The sequence below is a fragment of the Corvus cornix genome, chromosome 2, assembly GCF_000738735.6.
Source record: "Corvus cornix cornix isolate S_Up_H32 chromosome 2, ASM73873v5, whole genome shotgun sequence".
In the NCBI taxonomy this organism is placed as follows: domain Eukaryota; kingdom Metazoa; phylum Chordata; class Aves; order Passeriformes; family Corvidae; genus Corvus; species Corvus cornix.
Genome location: NC_046333.1, coordinates 32,583,775 through 32,608,315, shown reverse-complemented (window position 1 = coordinate 32,608,315; position 24,541 = coordinate 32,583,775). Strand labels below are relative to the sequence as shown.

At 35.6% G+C, this 24,541-nt stretch overlaps 1 protein-coding gene across 1 annotated transcript in view; it reads right to left on the bottom strand.

Moving 5' to 3' along the window:
- The window catches only part of DPY19L1 (dpy-19 like C-mannosyltransferase 1), a 45,860-nt gene that overhangs the window by 19,298 nt on the left and 2,021 nt on the right, over positions 1-24,541 (bottom strand). Inside the window, exons 3-13 of the mRNA XM_039549115.1 lie at positions 20,202-20,226; positions 19,591-19,678; positions 18,797-18,934; positions 13,779-13,899; positions 12,131-12,224; positions 9,884-9,941; positions 6,208-6,299; positions 4,661-4,760; positions 3,186-3,263; positions 1,515-1,601; positions 3-62 (exon numbers count right to left, since the gene is read on the bottom strand). Of these exons, the coding sequence (XP_039405049.1) occupies positions 3-62; positions 1,515-1,601; positions 3,186-3,263; positions 4,661-4,760; positions 6,208-6,299; positions 9,884-9,941; positions 12,131-12,224; positions 13,779-13,899; positions 18,797-18,934; positions 19,591-19,678; positions 20,202-20,226 (941 nt within the window). The remainder of the gene's footprint in view (positions 1-2; positions 63-1,514; positions 1,602-3,185; positions 3,264-4,660; positions 4,761-6,207; positions 6,300-9,883; positions 9,942-12,130; positions 12,225-13,778; positions 13,900-18,796; positions 18,935-19,590; positions 19,679-20,201; positions 20,227-24,541) is intronic.

Sequence of the window (24,541 nt, the reverse complement as noted above, 5' to 3'; positions counted from 1 at the left end):
ACCCATACATAGACTTCTCTTTTGCGCCTTTTCAAGACTTTTGGACTCCATTCAAGAATTCCCTAATAAAAAAATGAATGCACATTTTCAGGTAATAACAACAAGCTATTCTAGCATCCTGAATGAGAGGTTTTTCCTTTTGGTAAGCCTATTGCATCACACAGTTATTTATTAAAAAATCTTCCATAGCTAATACAACCTGAGATACAAACAAATATATACTAATATGATTTCACCCTGCACTGGCAAAACTTGCCAACATAAAATCTCTTCCTGCAGTTCGAGTACAATTAATGGAAGACTACTTTTCTCCTGAACAAGTAAGGGGATTCTGTATTATTCAGTTCTAAGCTTCTTTAAATCAAAGCCAATGAGAAACTGAATCCTGTCTGCTTCTGTGAATGACAAGAGACTAAAACAATAAATAAATTACTGGCAGCATAATACAAACAATTTTCAAGTAAGGCAACAGAGCATGGAGGGTGGCAGGAGTCACTTCTTTCTGTTTCACAGTATGTTAATTTTATGACACAAGGAAGACCCATTCTAGGCTAATTTGACGAACAACGTAATTAAAAGCTTCCAGAAATCCAGTCCATATGAGAGACTGAGGCCAATATAAGCATCCAAATAACACACAAACAACAAATACTTTTTTCAAAGCAGAAAATAAGCAAGGAACTCAACAGGTTGAGAACTCAACTCAATTTGTACTTAATATATAATTTAAAAAGCTGCTACAAGAAAGTAGAAAGGATTTATAACAAGCAAACTATACTACAGCAAATATGCAGCCAAGGCAGTTTATTGTTAGCATAAATGAGAAATTACCACACTCCTGCAATGGACAAAAGATAAACAAACAAACAAAGAGACAAAAAGAATCAGAAATTAAGATGATTTACAGTAAGCTAAATAGGATCTGCTCACAACACCTTATCTCCTATTTCTTATGTACATAAATCCCTTATGAGGAACTATATGAAACTGAAAGAGGTTGTGGGTTTTTTTCCTATTTAAGGAAAAATTAAGATAATGAATGATGAGATGATGAATGTTCAGTGAATAATTTCACTTAAATCGCAGTATGATGCAGCAGTTTCAAACGCTCTTAAACGGCTATTACATATGGCTTAGTCATTTGCTCTGTACTAGAGGATTCACTACAATAAGAAGCGTTTAAATGAAGCTCCTCCTTGCTCATGTTCTTGTTTTACAGTTACTCTGGTCAAAATTACATACATGGTAAATTTTATATTTTTATAAAAAGAAGGGAGCTATAAAAGCAGAAGAGCTGAGTCTTAACTGAATTTCTCTTACCAAGAGGTTTTGGTGTAAATTCATGATTTCTTGAATTAGTATTTACCCTTTCACCGGATATCATGATGGTCTAATTCTGTTTCTCACATTAAAGGTTTCTCATCTGCCTGGTAATGCAGCAGTATTTTACATCAATACATATATAACAGCATTGCAGTCTTAACATGTCCTTTGATTCTTCTTAAGCAACTTACCGAGATAACTACTAAGGATGCAGCGTAATATGATGTCAGTAACATTGAATTACCGAACATCAGAATAAAACACACCAGAAGAGATACCTGAAAGAAGAAAATAAAAATAATTCCATTTAAAATAGTAAAGGTAAGAATTACCTAATGTGTTAACAGCTTTAAATTTAAAAATACCTGCTTTACAGGCAAGTGCAAGACTGATACTCACACTTGCAAATTTGATCTAAAAACACTGATTGTAAGGACTTAATGGCAGCAGGTAGCCAAGTGTAGATCATTGTTTTAATTTATTTTTTTAAAGTACTTAAGAACAAATGCTGGTCATATGATAAATTTATGTGATACAATAGCTACATTTCTGAAGTTATTTCTAACATATTAATTTTTTTCCAAATTACTGTATGAGTTCTCCATCCTGTTTGTTACCTCTTAGATTTCAGGACAAACATAAAAATGTTGAATAGAATGTTTGATGTCTTCTTTCCTCCTAACTGACAAACATACACTTAAATACCATCATCATCAAAGTCAAGGAAGCAGAACTCTGACTATTTGATCATATGCACCTAATTATGTGAGTTGTAAAGTCAAAGACTGAAACTTTTATCCACCATCCTGATCTACTGGGCTCTCTTTTTTAACAAAACGCAATCTGAATTGCATTTTCCAACTTGGAGGGCAAAAAACAATAAGCAAGCTCTGTCTTCTTTTATACACAGGAATAAGGAAAAATAACATAGTAATTTACAGACTTTTCTACTCCCCTCTTCATATACTTAAGACTTTCATTTTCCACAGAAGGAGGAGGGTAGGGGGGAGACAAAAATTGAAAACACCACAAAACAGACTGGCAGTTTACCCAGACTCACTAAGCTGTCTCTGTAATATAACATGACTGTTTATCTATCTGAAAATAGGCTATTTATGGCACTTCAGTACCAAAATTATGATATAGCTATTGACATAAGCCAGAAAGCCTAAGTATGTCATCCTGCTTCTGTCAAAATCTACCGAACAAATCTGCTTATTTTGTCCCTGGTTTATACGAGAAATGAGTTGCACAGAACTTACTACTGCCTTTAGTTTATCATTTACAGTATTTAAAAAAATGTTTTAAAACATATGAAATATAATTTAGTTTCTTTTCCGGGAAAATATTCTCTTTTCACCCACTGAGTTAGCATAGCACAATTTTAGCGAAAAAAAAATTTTTTTAAACACAATCACATTTCTTAAAAAAACTTGTCTACATCTTCCTTTATATTTAAAACTGTAATCTCACTTCAAAGAGCAAAACTTGATCATTATCTCAACTTTAAAAATTAAAATCAGCTATTGTGCAGAAACTCACACATCTTATCATCAACTCCTTTCTTTCTTGGCTTTCTCACCCAGTTTTGAAAAAAAAAAAGAAAAATTGGTCTTTGGCTTAATAGTTTATTTTCTTGTCCTCCTTTCTAGATATCTCTCCAAATAGTTAAACCATACTTTCCATGGTCAAGACCTCAGTAGTTTTCAAAACCCAATTTTAGTTCCAATCCAGACCCCTCCCTCCCTTACTACTGCATGTTTTCAACCTTTGTGCAACTAAGGAAAACACTTCAGGCAAATGGTCTCTTTTCATGCTTTGACTAGTCCGAGAGGATTTAAGGTTTTTTAAAAAAGCATTACCATATGAGCAGATAGTATCTTCTGTAATTTGCTGGAGTCAATATAACCCATAATACACACCGCAAATAACGAAGCTATCTAAAATCAAAAGTGAAAGAGAAGTTAAAACACTTTGCACTGGTACACTCTTTGATGCAAAAAAAGAGATTATTCAAACAATCATTAACTTTTATTGCTATTTTTTGGTAAGTACTTAGGCATTTCATAATGACTTCTTTCAAAAATCCTATTGTGGTGCTCTGAATAAGAATTATCAAACATAGTTGAATATTTAAGAAATAAGTATTCAATTTTATAAAAATGCAAGTCACCAAAATGCAGCACTAACACATTACCTTCCACCTTTAAATTTAAAACAAAATTTAAAAAAAAATCAAACACAAAAGATCCCAAACCAAACAAAAAACCAAAACAAATAAACCAAAACAAAACAAAAAAAAAAAACCCCAACAAACAAAAAAACCCAAACCAACCAAAACCAAAAAACCCAAAATGTATCAGTCAAAACCACAAAAGAATTACTCATTAATTTTAAGTTTTCAGCAAAGTATGGAAACATCCACAATTTGCTGCTGAGGAAAATAAGACTTGTTGACTTATTGATTAGACAGCCTGTTACAAGTCACATGGGAAATTAATGAAGTTGTGAAGTGAACCCGTAATTTCAAATTTCAGGTTCAGCATCTTAAACAGGTTATAGTGACAATTTTCTTTCAATATTTTACAGAATTTATTGGTTTCCTCTTATGCAGTTAGAAAACTTGCATAGCACAGCTTATATTGATTGTTTAAAGCTATCAATTCAAACCAAGCAACATCTGCTTCAAGTAAGGCAAACAAGTGAAAAGGTCTGGAGACACAGATGAATTTCAGTCAACAGGCTACATACCAACCAATTGAAATTCAGTTTGTTTCAATCAAACACTAAGAAAGTTGCTGTATGACAGCATCCTACTGTTCCCATTAGCATTCACTAATTTCAATGGTTACTAAAGTTACCTCAACTACCCAAAATCTCAGATTACACCACTACTCACAGACTCATCAAAATTAAACATGAAATCATGCAAAATCATGCCAGATACTACATGCCATGCAAACACTGGTACATTTAAAACTTTAGAACAGCCTTAAGAGATTCAAGATCAATGCCTTTTTTAATTTTTGTACTCCAAAACACGAAGTTTTTTCTTGTCCTAATATACTGATCTCAGGCTGAAGGCTGCTTTTATGGGAAAAGTAAATTGTTTTAATCCTGGAGACAGAATGCTAAGTGGTGTAAACGGTCAACTTTTAAACTCAAGACTAGAAAAATAGTGATGTGATAAATGGTGAGAATCTTTCCTGAGAGCAAGAGTGAAATCTGGCTAAAAGGAAAGCGCTGGTATAGTTGTGAATTCAATGGCTGTCTATACAAAGCAGTCCATTTGTCCAGATTAGACAAAGAGGCTATTTACAGGTAAATATAGGCTTACCTGAGTTAGAAGAACAAACTGAGCAAACTGCCAGGGAAGCATGAAAAAGACATTAGAAACACACAGTGCAATCAAGCTTCCTGTATTAATACTCGGAATCCTTGGGAAAAAGAGACAGAATAGGCATCAGTAAGTACAATTACACAGGTATTTACATATAACTGAAAAGCACAATAGAAAATGCAATAAAAACAGTTACCTTGGAAAATAACTAGCAATATTGATCAACTACAAATAATACTGCTCAAGTAAATTTAATATCCTTTTTTTCTTGAGTTTCCATGACAACAGCTCTGATGCTTAATGTTTCTTAACTATTTGATGAGTCACTGATTACCAAACAAGTCTTCTCCTGGCAGTATGTAGTAGAGCAGGCCAAAGTGTGTCATTTGCAAGTGCTTCACCTTCTTGTGACAACTCTACAGTCAGGTCACAACCATTTCCATTTCAGCTGAAATCCCAACTATTTGAGAATGGTCTGCATTTGAAAGTGATTTAACTCCTCTCCCTCACATTTCTTCCATATTTACTTTCCGCAACTTTCTGCTAGCAATCCTGATTGATGTTTCAGGGAAGGAGACAATGACAAACTCATCTGTAACTGAAACCCCAGTCTATTCTCCATGTCCTGAAATAAGCGCTATTTAAAATATTTAATCCTGTGTTGCTTCAAGTTCAATTCAGAAACACATCACGTTTCAAATTTCACTAAATTCTAGAGAGCACATATGTTTTCCTCATACAGAAACCACGAATTAGTGACAAGCATGAAATATTTTTGCTTAAAACATCAATAACTACAAATTGGTATGACCTAATAAAGGAAAATTTGTGGTTATAAATACTAAATTCAGCTAAATCATAAATACATTGTAAATCTGATGCAATGGAGTTGGTGCAGAAACCCTAAAGTATGAATGGTCATGCTTATTTTCCAAGGCAGAGGCAAGACAGTAACGTAATCATGTTGCAAGCCAGAAACAATCATGGAAAAGCAGGGCTAATGAACTCAAGAGCATCCCTGCATTAATGTACTTAGACTGCTCTAAATCACTGAACTAGTTAAATAGACTAGTTAATGAGTCATAGAAAACTGCAAGAACACACTAGTTTATGGGTGCCTATAGCATCCTCTGTTGCAAAGCATAGCCTTACTCTACGTGCAGCCAACATACCACTCTCCAAGAGGGACAAAACCAATTGATGAAGTATCAGCTTGTTTCTCATGGGAAGGAAGGGACATCAACCAAAAATTCTGATTTTTACTTTAGATACATATTTGCCAACAATAATTCTGATTTTTATGTTAATCGTGTCTTCAAGTTGCAAAGTTTTTCCTTTTATTAAGTGAGTAATATGACTGCAGTTCTACTGGTGCAGCGTCTGCAATGTAACAGCCACAGGAAAGTTTCTCTGTCAATGATACCATTGTTACAGCACACGGAGACATTAAAATAAATATTTAAATAAAGACACTTAAATAAGTGTCCTGTGACATTCAACTTTTTTTAAGCATTGTAAAGACCCAAGTATAAACTGAGAGGTACCTGAGAATATAGGTCAAAAGCAACATCTGCATCACAAGGAATGGGTACGAGAAACTTTCACGAAGAGGTGGAGTCCACATAACACGAGTGCACTAAAAATAAGAACTGGGTTAGATGGTAACATTCACTGATAAATTTCCATAAAGCCATGCATTTGTATTTTGAAATGAATGACTACAGATACTCCAATAAAGCAAAAACCAAGCTACACAAGTTTTTAGTCAGAAAGGTAAAAATCCAAGCCAGGAAACGGAAAAGAGGAAGGAAAAGCAAACGGCTTCCATACTTGAGGCCTAATATGCACTGTTTAATTAAAATAGATCACTGCTTTTCCAAAATGAAATGTGGCAGCTAGACAACATCCAGGAAAAAAGCCGGACAACAGCTGCTTGTCCCTGGTTCTGCTGAAATTATCAACTCTTCCAGGTAAATCACTCTTAAATTCAGGCAGTGCCTTGCCACACTTGGAGACAGTGAGCGGGGAAATAATCTGAAGGATAAACCAATATACTCCTCATTATGCTAGAGCTCTCTATGTTATAAACACTTCACATTTCTATTAGCAACAGCATGTTAAGTATAAAATCTGAAGCTGCCCTCCAAAACAGGCCAGTACACTAAACTCATGAAATTAAGTTCACACAGACCCTATACTACTTATACATAACTTATGTGTTCCACTCTTTAACCCTGATAAAGCAAAGTGTAATACAGTGAAGTCAACTGAACAGGTTTTTTCATTAATTCCTTAATGAATGGGGTTCCTGACAAATAAATAAAGGGCCTCATAGCAGATGGCTCAGGTACAACTGTTGTCCCCAATGTTTATATCCAGCTCTTTATAAAAAGTGCTTGCACTGACCATAAAGAAGAACAAATACAACTTTATAGGACTACTTTGACATAAAAAAAATGGGTTCAAAGTGGCTATCCATAGATTTGCTTTAAAAATTAGAAGCAGGTTCTTTATGACTACAGGAGAAAAATGTAATTCATCTTAGCATGGACCATAATGAATCGACGAAAAGCTTGTAGGATACTGTTGCCAGGATGCTCCTTCTTCTTTGCTTCCTAGAATCTTTAAACCATTTTTCAAAACATTGTTTTACCAAAGAAGTCACTATAATCAACATTATATAATTCCTTGCTTATTGTCTTGTTCTTTCCCAAACATGTTAAATTAATAGTGTAAAATAAAAGCAAAGTACAGAAACCCATCACATTAATCACAGTCCCTGATGTCTAGAGGCACTCTCTCTAGAAGCTCCACCAATTATCATTAAAATAAACCTTTCATAAATATATGTACTAATGTGCTGTCCTCAGCTGACTGCACAGATGTGATGAGTTAATTTTTTTTTAATAAGCAATAAATATAATCATGATTATTCTAAAGCAGTGTAGTCATTTTGAATATTTTTCAAGACTACAGCAACATTTGATTTACCAAATCTTATGACACTGGAGGAGATAAGACAGGAAAAAAATGACAAGCATTTACAACCATAAAAAGGAAGCATTACCTTAAAAGCGGATTGACTAACGTGGGCTATGCTACTTTTCTATATTTGGAATGTAATGCTAAACTCAATCATCTGTGGATGATTTATCAAGGCTGTAAACTCACTTTGCTGCAGGTAGAAATAGATCAGATTTTTCTAAGTTTGAAGTCATTAAAACACAGTAGCACAAGCACAGCACAAATAAAAACATACAGCTTTAGGGTCACTAGCTCAAAGCCAGAGAGCATTTTACAAACCACTTTTACACAGCATTAGAGCTGAGATACCAAGATTTGCAGATCAGGATTACTCGTGTAGCTCAGTCCTAGCCTTCCCAAATAGGAAAGGAAATTTTTAGCAGCTGGTCTAGCTCGACTGCACGCACTGCCGACCCACACGAGATGATCTGCACATAATCAGAGGCGTATCGAAGAGCTGGGTATTTCTTACACACGGGCACACCCACAGCATGGGATTCAACAGAGCACCTGCTGAGGAGAGACCACCCCTGTGCCTGGAACTACATGTACTACCATAACTATATACACAACCATATCAAGTGAGTCTGAGTTATTTCATGCAGCTACAGTCCAAACACAAAGTGCCAGCTGGGACCCAACACTGCACCTCTGCAAGTAATTCCTACTGTTCTCCAGAAATCCATACAGCTGAGCCTGAGTCAGGGTTGCCTTACCTCAGCTCTACCTAAACCCAGACTTCATCTGTGTAGAGCTATGCAGATCTGATTTCATACCATTCTCCAAAATACATTATCTGTGCTTTTTCCCTAAGTCAAGTCATTCACAGAGAGAGAGAAGCTCTCCTACAGTCTCCTATGGATAGAACTGCTTGTACCACAGTGAAATAAATGTTCATTCTCATCATTGCTCCCACTACCTGGGAGTTTTCAACATGTTTCCTTCTGAAGTTACACTTGCCACCTTCACAGACCCAGCAAAAGAGTGCCTATTCTATCAGTATTCCCTAGCAAAGGATAAAACATCATTTCACTTCAGGATGCCGTTAAGAATAGAAATCCACATAAAATGTTGTGTTTACACTTGCAGAACACAAAAGAAGTTTAGCAACTCTAATGGTTACCTAGTCTCAACCAGGCAGTTCAACATCCATGGGTGACAATGCTTTAAAATACTTAAATTCTTGAATGCTTAAATTCTTTAAATATCCTCCATGCATCCATGGGGAATATTTAAAGAAAAACATTTGAAATGAAACTTGAAAATAAAATAGCTATTCCATCACACAGATTTTTGTCTTATAAGAAAACTGTCAAAGCTTACTGTGAATGGAAGCATCTTTAATTCTGTTATGTACAACTTAATGTTCTTACTACTCAGCGTTCTCTATCAAGTTCAGCTCAGTAAAATAGGAAAACAAAACATAAATTCAACCCCAAACTAAATTATACGTAATTAATTTCCATTTAGAAGACCATTAAAAATTTCCATTCGTAAAATGAACACTAAGAAAAAAATTCAAAAAACCCACCAAAACTGCCCAAGGGAATCAGAATAAAAGCTATGAATTTTCTTCCAAAATACGAAACAATGACATGAACAGCATTAACTGGGAAAACCAGGAGAGATATTCTAAATGACAGTTTCTTTTTTTTTTTTTCCTGCAATGCAGCTGACTTAAGTTTAGCACTGGAAACCTTTATATACATACACTATTTCTAAATTCTGTGTATCCTGGGTACAGTATATCAGTAACACAGAGGTTTCTTTGCACTTTTCTTTGTATTGATGAATTTCCAGTAAAATATATAGCAATTTAAAGAACCTTCTGAAGCTTACTCATATGGTACATGAAGCCCAGTTATGTGTGGAATGGGCATGAAAATAGAGTATTCTGATGTTTTGAAACTTGAAGGCGTTGTGCTACTAAGTTTCAATCTCAGGACCAATTTACAATATATTACCTGCTGATTTTTTATTTTAAGCACTGAACTGACAAAAGACTGTGCTATGCATTTTCCAGTCATAGTCTATTTAGCTTTCAATTGTGTCTTATTCATTAATTTTATTTGAATTTAAGTTATTTAAATTCAATCTCAAATAAATATGCAACATCACTACATTTAATGAAATAAGAATTAGCTTAAACTTCAACAATAATTTTAAAAAAAGGGGTGGTGGGGGAGGGAGACCTACCTCTCCATGATTGAAAAAGAAACACAACACAGTAACAAGGCCTCCTAGACGACTCCCACTGTGAAAAGAAGAAAAATAGGTACAACAGAATCTTATAATGGTCAATGTTGCTTAAAAAATGTGAAGCAGCACTTGTGTACAGCTAAGTTTATTGGGGGGAAGGGAAGAATGCTTTCAAGTACCAAAGGAAGGCAATCAACTGAGTACATACAATATTAAAATACTAGTTAGTCAGACAGTGTTTATTTCAGAGCAAACCAGTTCTTCATACATCGACTCTTTTCTGCAGAACACCAATTTTAATGTTAATAACTTGGAAAACAGTTATTCCACTGCTCATAAATTTTGGTTTAGATCATTACATCTGGTGCTTTTAAAAACCAGGTGATATAAATGCAGTACTTCTTCCCTAAGATGTAGAGCAGTAAATTTCAGAATCTGCATGCTCAGTCACCCTAACAGAAAATTTTGGTCTCAATCTAAAGATTAATTTTGGGTAATCAAATCAAGCACATTCAAAAAAACACACTTTAAAATTAACTCATTATATGGTGAATGCAAGATGCAATTTAATTTTTATGTGAAATACTGTGATGTTAACATGAGGAAGCTTTTTAAGCCCTTGACTTAAGGATTTTTTCCATTTCCAAACCAATCAAATTCACCAATTGAATAAACAGCAAAACTAAACCCAAAGATATTACTTAGATTTATTCCATTTCAAAAGAGCAATACATTTGTTTGAACAGATTTGTAATTACTCAAGTTATATGATACAAAGCAAAGAACATTTTTGTGCCCTCAAGTTCACTACTACTCTGAATGACAGATTATGCCATTTTTGCTACTAAACAAAAGCAGCAGCCAGTTGTTAAGATTCTTAAAAAAAACCAAAAACAAACCAACCAACCAAAAAAAAAAAAATCAACCACACACAAAAAAAAAAGTCAACCAAAAAAACCCCCTTCAAATCCCCTCAGATCCTTCACTCATCACTAATATACAAGTCAAACAGAACCAGTAGGTTCTGGGTACAAAATCTGAGGATTAAAGATACCAACTGAGTGGTAAAACAATCTCCAGGAATTGTGCACTCTTGCACGTAAAACTCAACCTTACATCCTATGAATTCCAAAAGCTTCAACACTAATATGAAAAATGAGAAAAAGAATGTGCTTAACATTAAAAATGTTATCCCTAGAAACAAAACAAAAATTCGCAAAAAACCATGCCAAACCAGAAACAAAACTCAAGGTCTGTGCTTTCTAAAGAAAGTACTGAGAAATAAAGAGCTCAGTGATTTTTCCAATGACATTCATATATAAAATGTGAATTTCTGTATAACTCCCTTAAGAGAAATACTACAAGTTAATGACACAAATATTCAAAGTTTACCTATTTCCTCAAAACATGCACTAGGCAACTTCCTCTTTCTACTGACAGTATCTGCCCTGGGCTACTCCTCATTTGAACTAGCAGCACATGCTTCAGAGACAGAAAGAAAGAAAAAAACCCATGACAATGAAGCCAGAAAATGAATGGGGGGGGGAAAACCAATCACATCTCTCAGAGGAAAATATTGCTGCCTTTGACTTTTTGGCAAAACCAACACATGAAAACAGACGTAAACAGAAAATGTATTTCCACTTCTGTTTTTCTGCTGAATGTAGAATCTATTTTTGTATGAAAATGTATTACAGTTCCTGAAATGTAAGGACAGATGCTGAAAACACAAATTTATAGAAAAAGGGAAGCGCATACAATTTGTCCAAAAGAATGCATTATGTCAAAAAATATGTTGCCTTCTCAGTTAAGTTAAAATGGAAATACATGCAAATACGACTTGAGGCAAAGCACTGGGAAAACCCCAATCTTGGTTAAAAGTACACTGACATTCAACTTGTGTTTAAAAATGAGTTACAGTGATAATTTTTAGAGCAGAAATATGTCAAAAGCTGTTTAAAACACATACAGCATCTAGTTTTATCCACAACCCGGTGGTATCAATGAGATACCACCTCACTGAAATTTTCCACAATTTTTTTCCAGCATCGTAATTTATTTGAGGCAAAAAGCTTCTCTATTTCAGTAATTTTTAGTGACAACATATATGTAAAAAAAAAGCACTACTGCTGTACAAACAGATAATCAATGTCCCATAAAAAGATTTTTACATTCACTTTTTCAAATTTTGTCTAAAAACTGACAGCTAGTACCAACTAAAAAGCTCAGTCTCAACTGCCTTACCTGAGGTATGTACCGTATATGAAGAACAGTGACATCATGAATCCATTCAATAGAAAAATCACAGCAACATAAAAGGAAGCAGGGTCTCCCAACCCTAACAAAAACCAGTTAATATATGTTGTCAAATATAGAAGAAAGGCCATATTGGTTATAAAGCACCATGCAATCAATATACTATCTTAATATATCTATATTATATATACACTATCAGTATAATATCTCAATTTATCTACAGAAAGAGACAATTAAAAAAACCAAGTAAATGTCATTAAGACTATTGCGAAGATTCAGTCAGAAGACCACAGCTTTGGAAAAAACCAGGAGGAGCAGGGGTAGACATAGCACGGGGGCAGTCAGTGACAGAATAAGCCAAGAGGGATGCATTAACTGCAGAGAAAAACCTGTGAGGTTTAGAAGGCAGAAGTACTACTAAGAATATTCTCTAGACTATGTTTTGACTTCATAGAGCTTTTTAGAACAGGTTTGTTAATCCTAGACTTTCACTTCCCATCTCTTGCAGGAGTAAATCCACCTTTAAACGTATCACACACAATGCTCTTTGCTTCCTTTGTTTCATTATAAGCCAAGATATTTTTCAGTAATGCACGTCTTCCAATTTATTCATTAACAGACACTTCTGCGCTCGCTCTTCTGCTGTTATTCTCTTTACCATTTCTTTAAATCCTCCTGGCTCTAATCATTTCAGCAATACAGCATAAAATGCCTTATTCATTAAAGTGAATGGCAGCAAAACTTCATAGTTTCATATGCAGAACTGATTATTCCCCATTGCTGAAAATAAAGCAAGACAGTTTTCTAAAGTAAGATGATGATATGCTCACCAAACACAGCAGTCTCAATAGCTGGTGGTTCTGTTGGTTTTGTTTTTATGAAAAACAGGAATGAAAGGTTGTATACTGTCTATTGTTTCTTACAAAATTAGAGAAAGTGAACCATTCAAGCTCTGAAGTTCTTACAGCCTTTGTGCAAAGGAAAAACACTAACCTGTCATCACACAAAGGCATTTTAAATGATAAAATGAAACAACTTCACAAACTATTATTCAGCTTGAACTGACTGTAGAACACCTTGAAAGCACTTCTTGGTAAGACACTTTTATTGTTTAATACTTACTTGACAAGCCAATATTTCAAATGTGGAAAAAAAACCCCAAAACCCGAAAAACAAAAAAGTAGCAGTGTCCTTGCTTTGGTGTCAAAATCAAAGTATAAGGTTGAAATTCTTATGCTTAATAGTAGGTCATGAGAAGATGATTCTTCTCAGCAGAATCACTAAGTAAGATTTCTCTAAAAAATCTCAAAAACGGAGGGGGGAAATCTTGAAATGTAGGAACTCGGAATGTATTTGGGATCCTTCGGAAGTTACACAAATTAATACATGTACAGTAGGCTTCCAATTACACTTATGACATCTTATTCTTTGTAACAATCCAACATTATGAAGGCTCAGATCATAACTGTGAAGTTTCAAAGTCCAGGATAGGAATTCAATCTAGGCAGGAGGAGTTATCTAATAAGCAAAACCCACATTTTCACCCTTGGTAACACAGGAGTATTTATTATTTCTGAAATACATAAAGCCACAATTGTATGCTTCCAAGGACAAACCATGATAAAACAGAATTTACCTTCACAGCTTTCAACAGGACTAAGCCCTTTTCCTCTATTTACAGTCCAACATGTCTTTGTTGGTACACCAAGGAAATCCATAATGGTGGTGTACATGCGGTACCAGCTGGCGAGGACCACCTAGGAAGAAAACAGGATTTGAAGTTTCTGCCCAGAGTAACCTCTCATGACAACTCGCCCTCATCCAGGATTATTTTCAAACTCAGAATTTATCTCAGCAATTTAGCACTTTTGACCATAATTTCCTAAAGGCATCTAACAGACCAAATATTCATTAATAGACTAAAATTATTCCTATTGATATTTAGATGCTTTTTAACAGAAATAATTTCATGCATCAAGCTGCAATACTCAGAAAAAAAACCCTACGTATTTCATCATCTGGAAGGTTCCTCATTTGAGTATTTTTGTTTGTCAGATATTAAAATCATAGATGTTGTTGACAGAGGACAGTTGACCAAATTGAAGCCATTAAAGTCAATTAATTTTTTTGCACCTGGCAAGAATATCAGAGGACCTAATCTTTAGGATTTTTACTCTGTTAAATTTTGATAGGTTAATTTTAAGCATGCATTACAAAGGGCTTCCAGATGCAATGTACAAGAGCATTTCCATTTTCCATGCAAAGGCTGTCATGTTCTTGTAACAACAGCTCAATTAAATCTCAACACCTGACACAGAAAACATCAGTACTTTACACACAGAAAAAATGACAACTCATCTCACAGCAAAGTCATTAGTTAATAACATTACCAAGCTATTCTGTCAAGATATAACTGACTTTATAGAGTTCATAAATGAGTAATGTGGCCATTCCAGTTGAACTGCTTTGAAAGTTATAACCCAGGGGTTCCCAGAATGACAATATGTTTCACCACTGCCGTATTAGCTGTCTCTGCCCTGTGTCACAGAAAACATATATAAGAAAGATGATTCTTTCTTTTCGTTCCCCATACAATTAATAAAACTCTTATGTCACTTCTATCTTGAAGAAGGGCAAGAAGGAAAAACAGACAATGCGTTTGAGAATGTGATGGAGTAAATCCTCCTGGAAGCCACTTCCAAACATACAAAGGACGAAAAAGTGATTTGAAGCAATCAGCATGGATTTACAAAGGTGGAATCACAGCTGCCCAGCTTTATAACCTTCTGAGATGACTGTCTTGATAGATAAGGAGATAGCTGCAGATATTTTTTTAATCTGGTGCCAATCTGTTCTACTTCTTAAGACTAGATGATGGCACAAGGGAACATCTTCAGCAAGTCTTCAGGATAAATACGGGAAGGAGTGACTGATCCTTGTGGTGCCACTTGGAGGGACCTCAAAAGGCAGGAGAAATGGGCCAACAAGAATCTTCCCAACAGGGAAATGCAAAGTCCTACACTGGGGACAAACACCACCGTGCACCAGTACAGTTGGAAGCTGACCACCTAGAAAGCAGTTTTGCAGAAAAGGATCTGTGAGTCCTGGTGGACAATTTGTACTAGAGCCAGCAACAAGCCCTTGATGCTAAAAAAGCCAAATATATCATCAGCTGTATGTCACCAGGACAAGAGAGGCAACTCTTCCCCTCTACTCAGCACTGCTAAGACTGTATCTGCAGTGCTGAATCCAGTTCTGGGCTGGCCAAGACAAGCAGAACATAGAATAAAAATGACTCAGATAGACTCTTTTAGGTTGACAAGAGAAGAGACAATTAGCACAAATTCAAATACAGGAAATTCCATTTATACACAGGAAAAAAACTTTCTTAATTTGGGAGCTGTCAAACACTGGAACAAGCTGCCCAGAGGTGGAGTATATTCAAAACGAAACTGGAGATGACCCTGAGTGACCTGCTCTACTTCACCCTGGTTCGAGCAGCGTTCAGACTAGACGACCTTCAGACAGCCCTTCCAACCTCAACTGTTCTGCGATTCTAAAATTCATTAATTGTTAACACCAAGGCTTCAATCATCATGGCTTCATCTGGGGCCTTCACACCCTCCCAATGTAAATCCTATATATTTAAAATATGACTATATCTTTCTAGACTAAGACTCCGTGCCTCAACATTGTGCTTTACAAAGTACAGTATCCTGAATTCCTGGAAGTGTTCTGAACATCTGTGCCCAGGCGCTTCTGGCAGTGCACGTGCGCATACATGAAGCAGACACCTGCCCCATCTCCAGACAGATATCAATAGGCCTGGAGAACCAAATCAGCATCTTTCCTCTTATCACCTGAATGTGCTTTGTTAGGGACATCTGTATAGCAAATTTGCATCACCAGCCCCGAAGCTGACATTACCCAAGCACATAAAGCATTCTTGCTGAACCAATGTTGTACCAAAAAAAAAATCCAATAATTAGTTTATCAACTTAACCTTTTTATGCCACAAGTGCCTGTGTCTGCTGCAAATTTTACAAGTGAATACTCCCTAAAAAGGTATCAGGTTAGGTAATTGAAGCAAAAAACCCCATTTTTTTGTCAAAAGCTACTTTACGTGACACAGTTAACATGGGCATAAAAATGGAAGCAAATCAGTAAGTGGTGCAAAATTGCTAGGTCAGTTGGAGCACAGTGATGTTTCTGGAAATTCTACTGTTCCGTATTAGATAAGGCAGTAAATGCAGAACCAGGAGAACAAAAGCCTAGCTTTCAGACCCAGGAGATCTCTGCGGACAAGGACAGTCCTTTGCTATAAAAGAACATGTAGAAAAGTCAAGCCCTTTTACTAGCTGCATTCGAGTGTGCACTTTAAAGCCAACTACGTGGATCTTTGCAACACTCCTCATTTCACCTCACATTTTCATTATCACCACCACACACAGAAATATAAACTGTTCCATAACAACAAACATCCAGAGAGCAAACTTTACACCTTATCTCTCCACCACAGAAACTAACACATTGTCTCTCTGCCATTCTGCATCAGAAATGAAAACACCACATTTACTAGAACAACCTGACTTATGGAGCAAATACTTGGAAAATCAACTTTATTGGGATCATAACATTGTACAGCTACAAGGACTACCTTGTTGCTTTCGATAGATTTTTTTACTGCTTATGTGTATAATTTACATAAATGATGCATTGATTGCTACAGACTTATTTTACTTTTTTTTCCTTTTTTTGAAGTTTTCAAGGCTAGTACTGGCTGTACATGCAAGGGAATTGTTTTATTTTTCTTAATTAAACATCCTGTTTAGCAATGGGATTTCCAGACTGGTTTTGATGAAATTAATTTTAAAATCTACTAAACAAACAAACATTTTATTAAAATTCAGCCTTAGTGCTACTAATGGGCTGAAACAGCTGGAAAGATCCCAAAATATCAAACAGGAAATGAAACACTTTCAGGAAGCATGGCTGGATACTGAGCATCAAAAGGAAACATTTTACTGCCAAGAAATAAATCCACAAGCATCTTCTCATCACCCAGCCCTATTATAATCAAAAGAAAATTCTATAAATTCAGACAACATATTTCAAATGTCAAGTTGCACCTACTGACGGTTTTATAAATACAGTTATGTGGAAACAGAAGTATTCAAGAAATACTTAAAAAAACCTCCAAAGAACTATTTATCTAGGAAGGCTAGACATTGAACAGTAAATGACTAAAAGGAGCAGAGAAGACTATTTGTCTGCTTTGCATGCCCACACAGGCACAGAAGAGATGAATGAATTCATACCTTATCACCAAGTTCTGAGAGTCAATATAATCCTAGAAAACTCTGAATGAACAGACAAGCCTACACATTTTGCACTGTAATCAACCTAGTGCTCTTACAGAATGTCAGCCAGTATACCTGACTGCTCTTGTTTTGATTTCATTATCTAATTTACTTAAGTCATCTTTCAGGACGATACTGATGAGTCTTTAAGTTCATTTGACCAGTTATCTCTGATATTTGAAAGTCAGACTCTAGCTGAAGTCAATAAATCTTTGTCAGCTAAAGGAAACAACTCTTTAGTATTCAAATTATGTTCATAATGTGGCATTTCTAGAACTGAATTGCAATCCCTTCGGAGTTAAAAAAAAATTCCAAGCAAACCCTAAACATGTGAGAGGGCAACAAAAAGTGCTCATCTATACAGCATTTAGTTCTAGAGCAAGGACTTAAGAAGCAAATGAAACCACTATGTGCAACTTGTACAAATACATGCACACCAAGAACTCGTACACATACAGTTCCTGGAAACAGCTCTGCTCGAACAGAGCAGGAGAATGAGTATAAAAGCTAGTACCCAACAATCACAGCCATTATTAGCTGGTTCTCATAAAAATAAGCTGCTGCTGACACATGAAATAACAGAAATGTACCTTAACCAAAGGAATCTTCCCTTTGCAAAATGTTTGAGACACACTGGCAAAACCTTAAGAGACAGAAACCTCAACATTTCTATACTTAAAACACATGTTCTTTTTACTGACAAAAAAGCAGAGTAGAAATGTGATCTAACCAGGTAACAAGTTTAACACTAAGTATGTTCAAAACAACAGCAGTCAGTCTTCCACAGAGGAATTTCCTCTGCAACATCGAAGTAAACTTAGCACTCGTGGATTTCACAGCCACCATGAACTCTGAAGTGTTTAATTCTGTCAGTTTTGTATGTCCTACACACAACTGAAAACAAAATAACCTCTTGCAACCTGTATCACTACAGTCATTATTGTCACATACTACTGATAATTCACATGTCTTATTTCCTGAAGTACATCATGTCAGCAACCTACCTGCTTTCAGGGAAAAGAACAAAAGAAGGCAAGAAGTATAGAACTGGTCTGCAACTTTAGGGCACAAAATACTAAGATCTAGACAGCTTTCACATTTGATTGAAAATACTTGAAGTTTGGAAATTGATCACAATGTATGAAGTAACTTTCTCATTTGAAATCTGGAACACTTCATTAGTCACTGTATCTTTACAATCATAGTTTCCAGAGTAACATTTCTTACAAATTTGTAGTCAAAGCTTAAACAACAAAAGATTTGCAGAAGGTATTATATTTAAAACATAGCTCACCTCTGGGTAAAGATTGAACCTTTTTAAGGTGTTAATCACTAAAGGATATTCAGTTAGTCTGTCATTCATAATAGCGCATACTCCATTCCAAAACGATGGTGCCTCAATAATGATCTTGAAGTAGGAATAATAAAGACCCTACAGGAGAACAGATTTATTATTTACAATTAAAGACATCACTTCTGCTTCAGGAACCCCTGTATGCAAGCTTCATTTTAAAACAAATTTCGTAATGCAACAAACAGGACAGGCTTATTGAAGATGACTATCCAGTTTTTCAAATCTCTTCTATTACTGCCACCGCAACAAGCAATGTGGGTTTCTTTCCACTTTGTTTCATAGCATACCTTGAAATCTCTCATTTGGGCTGGTAACTACACATTAGCATAGTATTTCACAAATCTCAAAATAAAAGCAGACAAAAGCTGTGTGTGTGTGTACACACACACACACACACACATATATATATGCCAACATTTATTAATTGAAAAAATATTAAGAAAAGGCCGCTGCATGACAAGACTATAACTGAAGCAAGGTATAAGGTACTTGCAGTTTTTCTATTTTGGGTCCTCCAGAATCATACTTTTAGATTATATTATAAGTGAACTGTGAAGTGATACACCCATAGGGATCAGCTGTAAGTCACACAAATACTCTGCACACAAAAGTGTAATGCACAGTAGTTGAAAGAGATCAACATGTATACTTATGCAGAATGTATTAAGAAATTTTGGGAAGCCCATGATCAGATTACAGACAGAAGTTTTCCAAACACTGAAACACAATCTAACCATTTCTGTGCGAAAAGCCATTTCTCTTTCTAGTGTTGACAGGTGAGAAAAATGACGGTCATTTTCAAAAAGAGTTGTTATGTGACACCTGCCAAAAAATAACAAAAATTAAAATGGAATAAAGAGGTTTAGAATATGTCCTAAGTCATAGACACCAAAGAACATTCAGTGAATACCCCAAATTTACTTACAAATTGCTATTGTAATTTACCCATATATTATACCAATATTGTCATCTATCCAGATAATTTTAAGTTGAAAAAATATGAACACAAAGTATTTATTAAATTCTCTTATGGCATTAGTAATAATATAATAATGCTATATATTATATATAATACTGTAATGTATTTTAATTTAAGTGCAGACACTTAATGATTAAGCAGAAATTTTTCATCTGAAAAGCAGGCTTCACTCGTCTCTGAACAGGCTTAAGAAACCTTTCACATCAGCTTCACAAGAACAGAATTGTTCAGCTCAGAGATAATTTAGTCTTGAGAGGAAAGTTCTAAATATAAATTATCCCAATATCTTCTCTAAAAATAACTAAAAATTATATTTTTATTATTTTAAAATACTATATTACTCTGAAGCAATAAATGTAACCTTACCAATGTAGGACTCCTGCAAAAACAGCTGTAAAGAAAACAAAAGGTGTGAAGTTACTCAAATATTTAAATAACTGAACATGAAATCGTGTTCACTGCAGTAGTTGCAGTACTACTTCAGAGATGCAAAGAAGGTACTCAAGACTCCAGCAAAGAGAAGACTAGGAACATCTGAATAAACCTTCACGGCCTGGTCTTTGAAAATTTTCTGTGGTATTCAGCACTAGGTAGTGTTTCCACCTATATCCTGCATCATTCAAGCTGACCCACCAGTATCTAATGCACACATTTCAGTTATCAACAACAAGACTGAATTACAAGCATTTTTTAAAATAAGAATAAGTATTTTTAGCATTTTTATGATGCCTGCTGTGACTGGTCACTCAGCTCCTGCTTAGATTTTCACTAACTCATGCTAAGTCCTGAAGCACGCTACAAGCCATGCTGCTAGGTCAAAGCAAGGGCAACAAACAGGCAGGACCTGGTGGCCTGAAAGGGCTTAAGGTCACTCTGCAGCCATTATCACCTGCAGCCTACTGTCTCCTGCACCTCCTGGTGTATTGATCATCTGGCAGTTTCTTCAGAATGGAAGCTCATGGAAAGGCTATAGACCAAACTTCCAAGCATTAAGGTGTAAACACATCAGCTTAGCCAAAAAGTTTCTGAAGGAGATCCAGCAGCAGCTGAACTCCTGAGGCTTTCGTGCTTCTCGGTGTGATACAGGGGATGCCAGCATCATGATGAAAAAGGAAGGATGAACACTCCCACCATCATCCAGGTAATTATTTTGCTGAGAGGTACACAAGTTAGAAGTTTCAAGTTGAATTAGAGAACTTTTGAGTTCAAAACCTCATTACTTAAATGATGAATTAGTGAATTCCTATGTTAGACTACTCTGCACAAAGTGGACTGGCCCTTGTTCGTCACGTCTGTTTGTTTTCTTTCCCCATGGACTCATAAAATAAATTTTAATTTACAGAGCACACTGTAAATATGAGAAATCCAAATGGACCATGACAACCAACACAAATCTAACTGAGACTATAATTGCTAAAAAAAAGATAGACTCTGCACGCCGTAAAATTCCATTTGCCCATTTGAAGACTATCTACACTGCTGCCATGTAGGTACAGAACATGGGAGGTAATCTGAAGGACAAAGGGAAGAGAAAAATGCTGATAAATCAGTGAGGTAACACTCTAGGTCTCTGACCTCTGGAGCATGACAAGGTCCAGAAAGAGCAGGAACCACTCCATTTTGCTTGGGCAGCACTGAAAACATATGCAGCTTACCATGGAAGCAAAGCCTGCATGAGTGAGGGATAATGTGAAGGTATTTAGCGGGACCATGGTGCTCTTCCTAGACTGAAGGTGTCTCTAGTTGCTCTCTAGGCACAGAGTGGCTTTCTGCCATAGATAGATCTGGCAGACTAGTTGTCTTTAATCTGTGAAAATCTTCATGGTGAATGAAGATCCCTCATTCACATAGGCTGTATGGAGCAGAGAGAAACTGGAGAGGACAACCACTCTTCCTGCTTACACCCAGCTGTGGCCAGAAAGGTGCTGAGTACTGTGTCCCTCTCCAGGGTGCTGACTGGCACACACCTTCCCCCCTTCCAGCACTCAGACACTGTCGTTGCCTCTCTGAAGATGTGGAATGGGTGAAGTTGCGTGGACATTGGTAAAATACACAGCAATGCCTGCATGCTGTCATGGTCTGAGAGTTAGTGAACATACATTTGTTCAGGCTGCATGTTGCAAGACTAGGATTGTCTGTTTCTGGAAAGCAACAGCAATAAGAGAAAGAAAAACACCTTTGCAAATCCACTAAATTTATGTGGCATGGGAGTGGACTTAATGTGCACTTCATGCCCTAGTATATATACCCAATATATATATTCCATATATATAGTCTGTATATTCCTCCAACACAGAGCCTGGAAGTGCTGTTGACAGTACTTGTTATCATGATCTCCATAAGGTCCATAACTGCAGTTTGTTGCATTATGACCTAATTTTAAAATTAAAGTTTTGTATGTGAAGAAGTCCAAGGTGAAGCTGGCTAAGATAAAAAAAAAATTTAAAAAACCCCAAAAACACCCAAACAAGCAACAACAAAAATATACCACCACAAAACAAAAAGAAAGACAGAAAAAAAATTACCTAAAAAAAATTTCTAAACTAGCTGCTGGTGCAATTTAACAACATTGACCTCATGCTAAACACTTTGCACAAAAGTTGAGGTGGTACTATATCACACTGAAACTTCCTTCAGAATTGTACAGCTCCACTTCCATCACAAAGACAAGCCTGGGTTCCAGTTGGAAAACAAAGACCTCGATCTTTCACTTAAAACTTCACCTTTTTTTATACTTTGTAGAAAAAAAATCAGTATAAGCAGAACTTAATGTTTTAGGAAAGGTTCGGGAGCTCCAGGGGTTATTTTTATACTAAGGACATTTACTTTAGTTCTCAAGGAAAGCAGCAAATGTCTTTTTCAGAAAAGCAGGTATTGATGTGACAGGGAATTCCAGGTAAGCACATTAGCTCTATCAGCAATGCAGCAAACCATATTCCATACAAAAATCATGTTTTGCAGTAATTGTAGGGAAAGAAACAGAGCAGCCCATACCTTTCTTAGTTATTGCTTATTAAGTAATAGTTACACATTTGTACATGGCATTATTTCATTTCTCAGCAACATTCCTGAGATTCCCAGTAAGATTAGATGCTGAAATACATTTGCATATAAACACACCCCAGCTATAAAAAAAATAACAATTTTAAAACAGATCACATGTTAGGTAAGAATATACAGTAAAGCCCAATGCGTATTAGTTGCCCGTACTGTTCATTAACTCAAATTCATGTTGATCCAAATAAGGCAAATATGCGGTATTTTACTGATGCAAATAAATTATCTATTATTATGGAAATTACATTTCACATCCAGACATACCACTTATTTCATAGAGGAAACAATAGCTTTAAATCTGATTCTTCCCTTCAGTAAATGCTTTATTGAAAGTCAATGCAGTAAGTGTAAATACATTCACAGTTATTCTGGAGAATTTCATATACATTTTCACAGTATCATTCTATTATCAGTACAAAGTCAAGACCTTTCATAATCACACAGCAATTTATGTTAATTACTCATATTCCAAGAGACAATGGGCTTAATTCATAGACTTCCACTGTAAGTCCAAATCAGCATTTTTCAACAGACTGCATTAAGCCAGCTTCTGATGGAAAACATGCCGTTCAGCTCTGTTAAATTACCATCCTTTGATCCCATTAATGTCCCTACTGGAGAGGGAATGAAGGAGGGGACAGGAAGGGAATACTATAGTTCTAATGCTGTAAACACTTACACAGCTACTATGTACTTGAACTTGCAGATGCCATTTTCTCACCCAGCCTAAGAATCCCTAAAAGCAAAGCATATGATAAGATTTTTGCAGACTAGGGATATTATATAAAATCTGATAGATTTCCTATTTTTGCCTGTGTGCCATTCTAAGAAAAGCAATATGAATGGCATATAAAAAGGATTCTGATTCTGGCAATTAAATACTGAAGAATAAAGCCATCCTTGGCTTTATTTACCAAGAGAACAACAAATGCTGAGATACTGTAATCCAACAGGATGTGAAGAGTACAATAAACTGCTTCATATTTTTCAAATATCCACAAAGTGATCAGGTAGGAATATAGCAGAACTGAAAACAATGAGGAACCTGCAAGTATTGACTACTTCTGCAGCTTAGTCAAGTTGTTACATTTTTAGATTCTGTGCAATATAATAAGGGTGTCTTCAGGAATAAGGCCTCAAGTCAATGGTCATTATGAAAAAAAAAACCTAACAACATAATAGGGTGAAGTGTTGTATAAGAACATCCTTGAAAGTCTGACAACTTTACTGCTGCACATAAATTGGAGATAATTCATAAGAGAAAAAAATTCACACTTTATAATTAAACCAGCTCCAGCTGTGGGAGCCTCTGTTTTTAAAATACGGGCCTTAAAGCTTAAGCAAAGCAACAACAAAAATTCAAATTCCACTCAATCAAAACTCACTATTTCATATGTAGTGTATGTACATTCTTTGCTACTGCAAATACTGTACGTTATTACATACTTTGCTACTAAGGTTTTACTACCATTAAAAAGGAAAATACCTCCCTGAAATATTTAATTGGTTATCTGGGTTTCACAGACAAATTCAAATTCCAGAAATTATAAAACTCTCTCTGATCTCAAATTTCAATCAGAGGAAAGCATTTTTCAATTCTGACCATCAGTTTAACATTTCTATGTCATTTAAGTAACTACGAGTCTAGG